This window comes from Lepidochelys kempii, chromosome 13 (genome assembly GCF_965140285.1).
Source record: "Lepidochelys kempii isolate rLepKem1 chromosome 13, rLepKem1.hap1, whole genome shotgun sequence".
In the NCBI taxonomy this organism is placed as follows: Eukaryota; Metazoa; Chordata; order Testudines; family Cheloniidae; genus Lepidochelys; species Lepidochelys kempii.
In genome coordinates, this window is record NC_136392.1 from 40,016,141 (window position 1) to 40,028,613 (window position 12,473).

The 12,473-nt window shown below is 42.9% G+C and overlaps 1 protein-coding gene across 1 annotated transcript; it reads left to right on the top strand.

Moving 5' to 3' along the window:
• The first annotated feature begins 4,282 nt into the window (after nucleotides 1-4,282).
• On the top strand, nucleotides 4,283-5,245 carry LOC140897339 (olfactory receptor 11A1). The gene has a single exon (XM_073309849.1). The coding sequence runs from the start codon at nucleotides 4,283-4,285 to the stop codon at nucleotides 5,243-5,245; it is 963 nt and encodes a 320-aa protein (XP_073165950.1).
• Nucleotides 5,246-12,473: the final 7,228 nt, after the last annotated feature.

Genomic DNA, 12,473 nt, shown 5'->3' on the forward strand with positions numbered 1-12,473 from the left:
GGCAATAGATCATCAGTGAGAAAGGTAAAGCAGCCCAGTTAAAATGAAATAATCTGATTATCAAATAGAAATACCTGCTCAGGCATCCACCATGTCAGAAAGAGTATGATTGCTTGTTCAATCCAGGGGGGAAGGAAATGAAGGTAGATGAGTTATAGAAAAGCATGCCTAAGAAAGAGCAATGAATGGCTTTCAGATTTAAAACATAAGAACATAAGAACGGCCATAGTGGGTCAGACCAAAGGTCCGTCTAGTCCAGTATCCTGTCTTCTGACAGTGGCTAATGCCGGGTGCTTCAGAGGGAATGAACAGAACAGGTAATCATCTACTGATCCATACCCTATTGCCCATTCCCAACTTCTGGCAAACAGAGGCTAGGGACACCATCCGTGCCCATTCTGGCTAATAGACATTGATGGACCTGTCCTCCATGAATGTATCTAGTTTATTGACTCCTTGTGTGTGTATTTTCTTTTTCACGACAAGACTCTGTTTCTTTTCCTCAAATGTGACATTTATTGCTTGTACAATTTTTGAAATAAAACAAAGAGTCTCTCTCGTCTCTCTCTCTCTCTGTGTTTTTCTGGATTTCCATTTTTCTGTCATACCTTTATGTTGCACCATTGTCAATGTACCATTAACATTCCCGGTGTAGACATAGTTTCTATGGGTGCATCATAAACTAGTGAATGAGGAGATAAAAAGTGCATAAGGGAAAAGCAAGGAAGAGAGGAGTTAACCCCTGATAGAATTTACCACTATATATTTTTCTGCCCTGTTTCCAGGCCCCATTTCAGGTGAATGTACTGCCCTCCGTTCCCGCTTTCAGTTGTGTACAGTTTGACACCTTTGGCTATTTTGAAACATATAATTTTTTTTTATGTTTGGACAGGGGAATGTTTTGTACTTGTGGTTTGACACGTCTGGCTGATTTTTTTTTAGAAAAAGTAAGGGTTAATCTGAAAGAATCGAAAGAGATGACTTAAGGAAAAGGAGGTTTAAAACAATAAGAATTGGTTCGCTTTAGTAAGGAGAGAGGTTGGTTATTAAAGAGAGGAAAGATTTTTGGTTAGGTTTATTAAGGAGAGAGAGTTTTAAAGACAAAGGTTTGAAAGAAAGGTTATTATAGAACTAAACAAAATTGAAATAAAAGAGGAAAATATAAAGGTGGATTGAAGGAGGAGCATTTAAAATAGAGATTTTTTTAATAAAGAAGAACATATCCAGGTAAAAAAAAATAAGGTTGAAAGAAAGCACAAGATGGAAAAAAAAAGGGATTTTAAAAAGTAGCTGGAAAGCCTGTGTTGAATGACAAAGGGCTGTGTGACAGAGCTAAAGTGGCTCATTCACCTGCACATCTACCAATGTGACATATGCCATCATGTGCCAGAGATGCCCCTCGGCCATGTACATTGGCCAAACCAGACTGTCTCTATGCAAAATGGACATAAATCAGGCATCAAGAATTCTAACATTCAAAAACCAGTAGGAGAACACTTCAACCTCCCGGAACACTCAATAACAGACTGAAAAGTGGCAATTCTTCAACAAAAAAACTTCAAAAACAGACTCCAAAGAGAAACTGCAAAACTGGAATTAATTTGCAAGCTAGATACCATCAAATTAGGCCTAAAAAAAGACTGGGCATGGATGGGTCGCTACAAAAAGTAATTTTCCCTCTGCTGATACTCACACCTTCTTGTCAGCTCCATGCATCTGATGAAGTGGGTGTTAGCCCATAAAAGCTTATGCCCAAATAAATTTGTTCGTCTCTAAGGTGCCACAGGGATTCCTCATTATTTTTGTGTTGGGGAAATGTTTCTTCAAACACGCTTATCTTTTAAGTGTATATTCTTTTACAAAACTTAAATTAAAAGTCAATTTTCGGTAAAACTTTAACTATATGAAAAGGTTGTGGAAATATCTTTCATGCAGGGCTTATCTCAGGAGGGGTGGGGAGGGGAGGAGAGGAGAGGGAGGGAGGGAGGGAGGAAGGAGGAGGCGATGGGCTGTAGAACAGCTTCTGATTGCAGGGTTTCCTCCCAAGGCTCACAGCCTCTGGTATCGTTATCATTTCCCTAGGGACAGCCACTGGGTAAGCTTGCTGCTTACCTCTTGCTACCGCTTTCTATAATTTACCTCTCTCACTAGCCATGTGTTCTGCTGATGAACAAAAAAAGATGTTTCTCTCTCTTGCTGTTTTCTAAACTTTACCTCTTTCACGCAGCCCTGTGTTCTGCTCATGAACAGAAAAGCATCTCTCTCTCTCTCTCTCGTTTTCTATACTTTATCTCTTTCACACAGCCCTTTGTCACTGAATACAGATTTTCTTCCTAATTTTTAAAATTCCCTTTTTTTCTGGCATGTGCTCTCTTTCAGCCTAATTCTTTTTCCCTTTATATTTTCCTTTTTTATTTCCAAAATAACTCTTTTTAAATGCTCCTATTTCAAGCCACCTTGATATTTCCTCATTTATTACATTTTTTTGTATTTTATAATAACCTTTCTTTCAAACTTTTGTCTTTAAAACCCTCTCTCCTTAGTAAACCTAACCAAAAATCTTTCCTTTCCTTAATAACCAACCACTCTTCTTACTAAATCTACCCTAACCAATCTTTTATTTTTTAAACTGCTTTTCATTAAGGTCTTTCCTTCTGTTCTTCCATTTTTTTTTCCTTTAAAACCCTCTCTCCTTAATAAACCTAAACAAAAAAATCTGTCCTTTCTTTAATAACCAATCTTTACTCTTTGAAAACCTCTCTCCTTAATAAACCTAAACAATCTTTCTTTTTTAAAAACTCCTTTTCTTTAAGCTCTCTCTTTCTATTCTTTTGACCTAACCCTTCCCTTTTTTCTAAGAAATCAGCCAAATTTATCAAAACACAAGCATACAACCTTCCCCGGTCCAAACATTAAAAACAAATATTTTTTTTTCAAAATGACTAACAACCAAATGTACGCAACCAAAAACAGGAATGGAAGGTGGGACATAAACCCAAAATGGGGCATGTAAATGTCTCAGAAAAGTTTATGGTGATGAATGCTATTGAGGGGACGACTACTGAAGAGATTTCAGATTTATTAGTTCTGATACCTTTGCTTTAACAGAAAGTATATGCTACTTCTCTTTGAACAGATCTGTATTTTATTGCTCAAAAATTTGGAGAAATAAACTCAGTCTCTCTCCTCTTTCTCTCTCACACTATATTTTTATCTTATTCTGTTTATTTATCTCTTTCGTTTTCTCCATTTTTTAAATTTTTCTCCAGGCACATTCTCCTTTCTGAATAAAAACGACTCTCTTATTTCTATCTTGATGAATTTTCGTTTCTATTTCACTTACATTTCTTTAAATGGGGTTGGATTCCAGTCTCAGTTGCTCTTGTGTAAATCCACATAAAGCGGATGCAATTTACCCTGGCGTAATTGAGATCGGTAACAGCCCATGGTCTGTGTTTAGGTTAATGTTTGTCTTTGTCTGTTTCTCAGCTGTATCTATTAAATGGTGCAAATTCTTCTTTGAATCTGCTGTGATAGAGGACAGCTGGACAGACCTTCATACGAACCGCAGCCTCTTTGGTGTTCGGTGTGTGTCTCCTGGGTTATGTCTATGCTGCACCTGGGCAGTGTAATTCCCTGCTCCGGTGACCTACACACATTATCTGTGATGGAGCTATTGTGCTAAGAATAGTAGTGTGGCCTCGGCAGCACAGAGGAGCTGCCCGAGCACAATCCCATCTGAGATCCTAGGTACGTCCACAGGCGGCCCTCCCAAGCCCCTGTATGTGCTGTCCTGTTCTCACTGCTATTTTTATCCTGCTCGCTTGACCATAGCTAGTATATGTACCTCTACCCAAGCCGGGAATTACACCTCCCAACTGCAGGTTAGACTACCAGTCGTTGAACTCTAAATATCTTTCGTTTCCAATCTCTTGATTTTGTTTATGTCTTCTAGATTTGTTGCTATGACACTGATAGGATTAAGGTATTCCAAAATCCCAGCCTAAAAGTCTTTATTTAACGTTCAAGAAAGCATAAGAGAGTTAGAGGGGACATTTCCGTAATTCAGTAGGGTTCCATGCTCTTGGTTCACCTGCATTGGAAGCTCAATCTCTTGATTATATTAGTCTTCCTCTGTTTATTAACAACTTCATTCTTCTAGTGGAGAGATGCAGTGGTATGAGGTTACCTACTCCAGGTTTCTGCTAGTGTATCCAACAGCACAAACTGACGGCGTGCACTCCATCAATATTTAATGGTTTTCTTTTTCTAGATACAGATTATGGAGAAAGTGGAAGGAAGAAATCAAACACCCATCGTGAAATTCATCCTTTTAGGATTTGGGAATGTCCCTGAGCTGCAGCCCCTTCTCTTCCTCGTGTTTCTAGTGATCTACATTGTGACTGTGGCAGGGAACATCCTCATTATTGCGCTAGTTGTGACTGATCAGCACCTTCACATCCCCATGTACTTCTTCCTGGGGAACTTGTCCTGCTTGGAGACCCGCTACACCTCCACCATCCTGCCCAGGCTGCTGGCCAGTCTCCTGACTGGGGACAGATCCATTTCTGTAAAGGGCTGCATTCTGCAATTATACTTATTTGGTGTCATGTCAACTGCAGAATGTCTGCTGCTCATGGCAATGCCTTATGATTGGTATTTAGCGATATGCAATCCACTCCGTTATGATGCTCTGATGAATGGCAGGGTTTGTTGCCAACTGGTGGCTGGGTCCTGGATAAGTAGCCTTGTGGGCTGTGCCATAGTAGATATTTTCTTTTTCCAATTAACGTTCTGTAATTCCAAAGAAATTGATCATTTCTTTTGTGATTTTTCACCCATGATTAAGCTGTCCTGTGATGACACCCAGACTCTTCAACTGGTAACATTTACTATCTCTGCCATAGGGACAATTGTGCCCTGTCTACTGACCCTGACATCCTACGTTTGTATCATCGCCACCATCCTGAGAATCCCTTCCACCACGGGGAGGCAAAAGGCCTTTTCCACCTGCTCCTCTCACCTCATTGTGGTTATAGTTTTCTATGGGACACTGATTACTGTCTATGTGGCTCCAACAGCTAATACTCCCAAGATCCTACACAAACTCTTCTCTGTCTTCTACACAGTCCTGACTCCCATGATCAATCCTGTCATCTATAGCCTGAGAAACAAAGAGGTCAATGAGTCCCTGAGAAAAGCTATTCTTAAACTGATTGCTTCCAGAAAAGGCATAGAACCTTAAAGGACAAATCTTAGCATATAGTAAAATAGAGATGGACTGAAATAGTTTCTTAGACATGGCCCATTGGAGTCCTTGAGAATAGGAGAGTCCTTGAGAACCCCTCATTGACCTTACTTCATCCATTTTCTTTCTTTCTTTCTTTCTTTTACTTGGATACTTTTTCAGTATTAATCTTTCATACATTTAATACACATTTCTTTATACAAAACTTGATACTGTAAAAAGAAAAGGAGGACTTGTGGCACCTTAGAGACTAACCAATTTATTTGAGCATAAGCTTTCGTGAGCTACAGCTCACTTCATCGGATGTGATGATATCTTGATATTGTAAGAGACATTCTTTAAGAAAAATGTTTTCTTTTCCAGACACACATTTCAGTAAAGCACTCTGCTTCATGCATCCATACATTCATCCGTACATGAACACAAGTGCCCAAATTCTGCAAGGAGCTTAACATCTTTGGAGTGGCTCTGGGTCTCTTCCACTCCCACTGAAGCCAATGACATTCATTCTCCACTGATTAGGATCCTCTGTTGTCAATTTTTAGAGTGGTAGCCGTGTTAGACTGTATCAGCAAAAACAAAGAGGAGTCCTTGTGGCACCTTAGAGACTAACACATTTATTTGGGCATAAGCTTTCATGGGCTAAAACCCACTTCAACAGAAGCATGGAGTGGAAAATACAGTCAGCGGTATATATATAATAAGATGGAAGTTGCCTTACTGAGTGGAGGGTCAGTGCTAACGAGGCCAATTCAGTTAAGGTGGAAGTGGCCTATTTTCAGTGGTTGATTACTTCTGTAGTATTAACAAGGCCAATACAATCAAGGTGGACGTCGCCCATTTCCAACAGTTGAAAAGAAGGTGTGAATATCAACTGAGGGAAAATTAGTTTTTGTAGTGACCCATCCACTCCCAGTCTTTATTCAGGCTTAATTTGGTGTCCAGTTTAAATTAATTCCAGTTCTGCAGTTTCTTGTTGAAGTCTGTTTTTGAAGTTTTTTTTGTTGAAGAATTGCCACTTTTAGGTCTGTTATTGAGTGACCAGGGAGATTGAAGTGTTCTCCTACTGGTTTCTGAACGTTATAATTCCTGATGTCAAATTTGTGTCCATTTATTCTTTTGCGTAGAGACTGTCCAGTTTGGCCAATGTACATGGCAGAGGGGCATTGCTGGCACATGGTGGCATATATCACATTGGTAGATGTGCAGGTGAATGAGCCCCTGATGGTGTGGCTGATGTGGTTAGGTCCTATGATGGTGTCCCTTGAATAGATATGTGGACAGAGTTGGCACCGAGGTTTGTTGCAGTGTTTGGTTCCTGGGTTGGTGTTTTTGTTGTGTGGTGTGTAGTTGCTGGTGAGTCTTTGTTTTAGGCTTGAGGGCTGTCATTCTTCAGCCCATCACCATAGAGTTATGCCTCTCTGTTGTAGGGAGGAGCCTGCTTTGTCCCTCTGTTTTTGTGTTCTTGCATCTTATGGGTCTGCATTCTAAGAAATAAAGGAATGTTACATTGCAAGCTTCAAGCAATACTGTTTTATGTTTTTATCTAACTGAGAACATAACTGAGAGCTGGTTGGAAAAAGATGTGGGGAAATGGGATTTTTTCTCATTTTGTTTTTTGTTTTTCCCTTCATTTTTAAAATTTCATTTGTTTGAGATTTTTCAGTACTGTCATTGTCATAGACACTGGAGGAGGGGTTTCAAAGACACAGACAGGAGTTGGGCATCAGGAAAGTCAATGGGAGATAGGTACATAGGTGGATGAAAACTTTGCTGGGTATGGAGAGGTGATGGATCTTGTCCATGAGCATCCAGGAGACCAGTGATATGAATGGGAAGAGAACACAAGTCTCCTGAGTCCTGGCCACTGCCTCAAATGACATAAACACCAATGTATCAAAGGAAACGATATAGGCTCGGCTTGTCCAATCCTCTCAGCCCCTTTGAAAATCCCACCAAATCTTGGATGAGGGCAGGATCTGTGGGGGTAATTTTTAAAGGCACCTAATTTTCCCCTAGCTGAAAAAGGTAGATAAACCTTGCTTCTCTTCCTTTGTCAGGTGCTTTTCAAACAATGAGTGAAAACTGCACTAGGGGAGCTAAGGCAGAGATTTCAGAACCACCCAGAAGTTTTGGATGCCCACAACCAGCGCAGTGGCAGTAAAAGGGAAATATAGTGACCATCTTTAAAAAAGGGAAGAAGGAGAATCCAGGGAATGATAGATCAGTCAGCCTCACCTCAGTCCCTGGAAAAATCATGGAGCAGGTCCTCAAGGAATCCAGTTTGAAGCACTTGGAGGAGACGAAGGTGATCAGGAACAGTCAACATGGATTCACCAAGGGCAAGTCATGCCTGACCGACCTGATTGCCTTCTATCACGAGATAACTGGCTCTGTGGATATGGGGAAAACACGGACGTGATATGCCTTGACTTTAGCAAAGCTTTTGATACGATCTCCCACAGTATTCTTGCCAGCAAATTAAAGAAGTATGGATTAGATCAGGGATGGGCAAACTATTGCCCGTGGGCAGGATCCGGCCCCTCAGGGCTTTGGATCCAGCCTGAGGGATTGCCACCCCCATGGTGCTGCTGGGCTAAGTGCGGGGAAGGGCTGGCACCATGTCCCTGCGACTCCTGGGGAAGAGAGGCAGAGGGCTCTGTGCGCTGACCTTGCCTGCAGGCACCCCCCCCCCCCCCCGCAGCTCCTATTTCCCGGGAAGGGGGAACCGAAGCCAATGGGAGCTTCTAGTATGGTACCCACAGGCGAGGGCAGCGTGCAGCAGAGCCACCCTCCCCACCCCACCCCAGGAGCCACTGCTAGACATGCTGGTCACTTCCGGGAGTGGCGCGAGGCCAGGGCAGGCAGGGAGCCTACCTTAGGCACGTTGCGCACCACTTCCACCCCAGTGCCACTCGAGGTAAGCAGTGCCGGGCCAAAGCCTGGACCCCAAACCCCTGCCTTGAGCCCCCAGTCACACTCCCCCCTGCACCCCAACCCCCTGCCCTGAGCCCCCTGCTACATCTCCCACTCCTCCTGCACCCCAACTGCCTGCCCTAAGACCCCTCATACACCCCGCACCCCTCCTCTGCACCAACCTCTTGCCCAGAGCCCCTTCATGCACACTGCACCTCCTCACACATCCCGCACCTCAACCCCTGCCCCACTCCTGCATGTAATTTCCCCACCCAGATGTGGCCCTCGGGCCAAAAAGTTTGCCCACCACTGGATTAGATGAATGGACTATAAGGTGTATAGAAAGCTGGCTAGATTGTTGGGGTCAATGGGTAGTTATCAACAGTTCGATATCTAGTTGGCAGATGGTATCAAGTGGAGTGTCCCAGCGGTCATTCCTGGGGCTCGTTTTGTTCAACATCTTCATTAATGATACTGATGATGGGGTGGATTGCACCCTCAGCAAGTTCATGGATGACACTAACCTTGGGGCAGAGGTAAATATTCTGGAGGGTAGGAATAGGGCCCAGAGCGAGCTAGACAAATTGGAGGATTGGGTCAAAAGAAATCTGATAAGGTTCAACAAGGACAAGTGCAGAGTCCTGCACTTAGGACGGAAGAATCCCATGCACTGCTACAGGTTGGGGATCGACTGGCTAAGTGGCACTTTTGCCAAAAAGGACCTGGGGATTACAGTGGACGAGAAGCTGGATATGAGTCAACAGTGTTACCTTGTTGCCAAGAAGGCTAACGGCATATTAGATTGCATTAGTAGAAGCATTGCCAGCAGATCGTGGGAAGTGATTATTCCCCTCTATTCGGCACTGGTGAGGTCACATCTGGAGTACTGCATCTAGTTTTGGGCCCCCCACTACAGAAAGGATGTGGACAAATTGGAGAGAGTCCAGCGGAGGGCAATGAAGATGCTTCGGGGGCTGGGGCACATGACTTAGGAGGAGAGGTTGAGGGAACTGGGGTTATTTAGTCTGCAGAAGAGAAGAGTGAGGGAGGATTTGATAGCAGCCTTCAGCTACCTGAGGAGGGATTCCAAAGAGGATGAAGTTCGGCTGTTCTCAGTAGTGGCAGATAACAGAACAAGGAGCAATGGTCTCAAGTTGCAGTGGGGGAGACCTAGGTTGGATATTTGGAAAAACTATTTTATTAGGAGGGTGGTGAAGCACTGGAATGGGTTACCCAGGGAGATGGTGGAATCTCCATCCTTAGAGGTTTTTAAGGCCCAGGTTGGCAAAGCCTTCGCTGGGATGATTTAGTTGGGGTTGGTCCTGCTTTGAGCAGGGTGTGATGGGTTCGATCACAGAGATCCCCTTGTGACTGTCACCTGATGTGCTGAAAATACCTCTGAGCCCGTTTTCCACTGCCAGTTTGGGACTCCAGAACCCTGCCTTGTTGAGCCAGACACGCTAGTCACCTGCAACACACACCGAGGTCTGATCCACACCCCCAAAGCTGCAGAATTTAACCAAAAATTGCTCAGCAACTCACCTATCTCCAGCACCCGGACACTCAGTTCTCAATGCAATCCAAACCCAAATAAATCCGATTTACTCTGTATCAAGCTTATACAGGGGAAACCCATAAATTGTCCATCCTCTATAACACTGATAGACAGATATGCACAGCTATTTGCTCCCTCAGGTATTAATCACTTACTCTGCGTTTACTAATAAACAAAAGTGATTTTATTAAGTATAAAAAGTAGGATTTAAGTTGTTTCAAGTAATAACAGACAGAACAAAGTAAGCAAATAAAATAAAGCAAAATAAAGCACGCAAGTCTAAGCCTAATACATTAAGAAACTGAATACAGGTAAATCTCACCCTCAGAGCTGTTCCAATAAGCTTCTTTCACAGACTAGACTCCTTCCTAGACTGGGCCCAATCCTTTCCCCTGGTACAGTTTTTGTTAGTTCCAGCTCAGGTGGTAACTAGGAGATTTCTCATGACTGGCAGCCCCCTTTGTTCTGTTTCACCCACTTTCATAGCTTCGGCACAAGGTGGGAATCTTTTGTCTCTCTGGGTCCCCACCCCTCCTTCGAAATGGAAAAGCACCAGGTTTAAGATGGATTCCAGTCCCAGGTGACATGGTCACATATCCTGTGAGACCCCAAGCCTCCATTCTTTCTGGCCTGAGTCACTGGAACACAGGAAGGCTTTCAAGTAAACAGAGCCATTTACAACCAATTGTCCTAGTTAATGAGAGCCAGCAAGATTCCAAACCACCATTAATGGCCCACACTGTGCATAATTACAATAGTACTTCAGAGTTATACTTTATATTTCTAGCTTCAGATACAAGAATTATACATACATACAAATAGAATGAACACACTCAGTAGGTTATAAGCTTTGTAACGATACCTTAAAAGAGACCTTTTGCATAAAGCATGTTCTAGTTACATTATATTCACACTCATTAGCATATTTTAATAAAACATATGGAGTGCAACGTCACACAGGGGCTTAGACTAGATGAGTTTCTGAGGGTTCTTCCAACCCTAATCTTCTATGATTCTATGATTCTGTGATACACAGAGTAAAATTCTCAAAAACAGCTATGTGACATAGGCGAGTAATGCTGGGATTTTGAAGGCGCCTAAGGGAGATAGAAGCCCAACTCCCAGAATCTAGCTCACTTTGGCCCTTTTGAAATTTTCATTCTAAATCCCCCTTTCAAAAGTGATATAAGCTCAAAATATTCAGGATATTTAGGCCCCTAAAGGTGTAGGTAGGTTCCTAATGGGCTCTACAGACATGCCTAGGAATCCAAGTGCCATTGAAATCAATAGGAGCTAGGCACTTAGATGCTTCTGAAACTCTCACTAGGTGTCTAGCTGCCATTTTAAGCACCTAAATACCTTTGAATATCTGACTCTTAGATGCCTACATCCCACTGACTTTCACTGAGATTAAGGGCATGTGTACACTATCCCTCGGTTTGGACTAGGGGACTGTGAATAACAGGGCACACCAAAGTCTGTGCTGAAACTCCCCCTTTGGATGCTGTGGGTGCAGTCTACAAGGTTCCTCCTTCACACGAATGTATTCCTGCTTGAAGAAGGCTATGCTATTGCTCACTAGGAATCTTTAGTTCACACCTGCAGAGCACACACAAGGAAGTTACCGTGTAGCACTTTGGTGCACATTGCTAGTCATGCCCCTGTAGTCCGAACTGCAGGACCATGTAGACAAGACCTTAGACTTCAGAATTCCTAAGTCATTGCTGAAAATGGAGCTTAAGTTCCTTAGTCAGTTTCGTGCTTTAAAGAATATTATTGATAGGCATTACTGATGGGAATTTTGCTTTCTCCACATAGTGAGTTTTGGCTGAAATAGTCCAAAAATGTTAGGTTCAAAGAATATCAGGGTTGGAAGGGACCTCCTCTAGTCCAACCCCCTGCTCAAAGCAGGACCAATACCGAAATGGCCCCCTCAAGGACTGAACTCACAATCCTGGGTTTGGCAGGCCAATGCTCAAACCACCGAGTTATCCCTCCCCCCAACATACATGGAATTTTTAAAGAACACCTTAAAAAGTGAAATGGAAAATAGTAAAATGATTTGAAAAACTGAATAAAATAAATAATTTGAATGAACAAACTACAATGACAACAGATACAGTGTTAAGAAAACAAAATAGCTAGATAGATATCTCCACCAATGATAACATTCTTCAGAGGCATTTGGCACACAACTTTATGTGATTCATCACTGTTCATATTTCCTTCCATGGTAGTGTCAGACCAATGATTCCTGCAAGTAATAATGGAATAGGGAACATGAAACGATTTTATACAATCAAATTCTAACAATTTCATCTGCTCCATTCTGTAAAATAAAACCAAGCATTAATCAGTGCTTTTGACATAACATTGACTATTGGGGTTAATTCCCGTCTTTTCTTTAATGTGGCCATTTTTAGAGCCCAACACGGCGTGAACCCACTGTTTGTTTTGGTGATGGGTTTTGTCACTGTGATCCAGTCTCTCACACAGTGATACCAGGCTGTATCCTCGGGTCTCTGGCTGCTTGTTTGTAAATACAGCCGGTTGTTGGGATTCTCTCCGGCGGCAATGAATCGCCCTTTCGGTGAATCGGTGTCATGAGAACTCTTTCCTTGGTACTCCACCCTGGAGACCCATTGCAGACACTACCCAGGAGCCTGACGGACCCAGCGCGGAAGTTGAACCCGGAGACTTTACAGGTGAGGCGGAGTCAAAGGGCACCGGCGGGTCCTATGTCCAAAGGAGCAG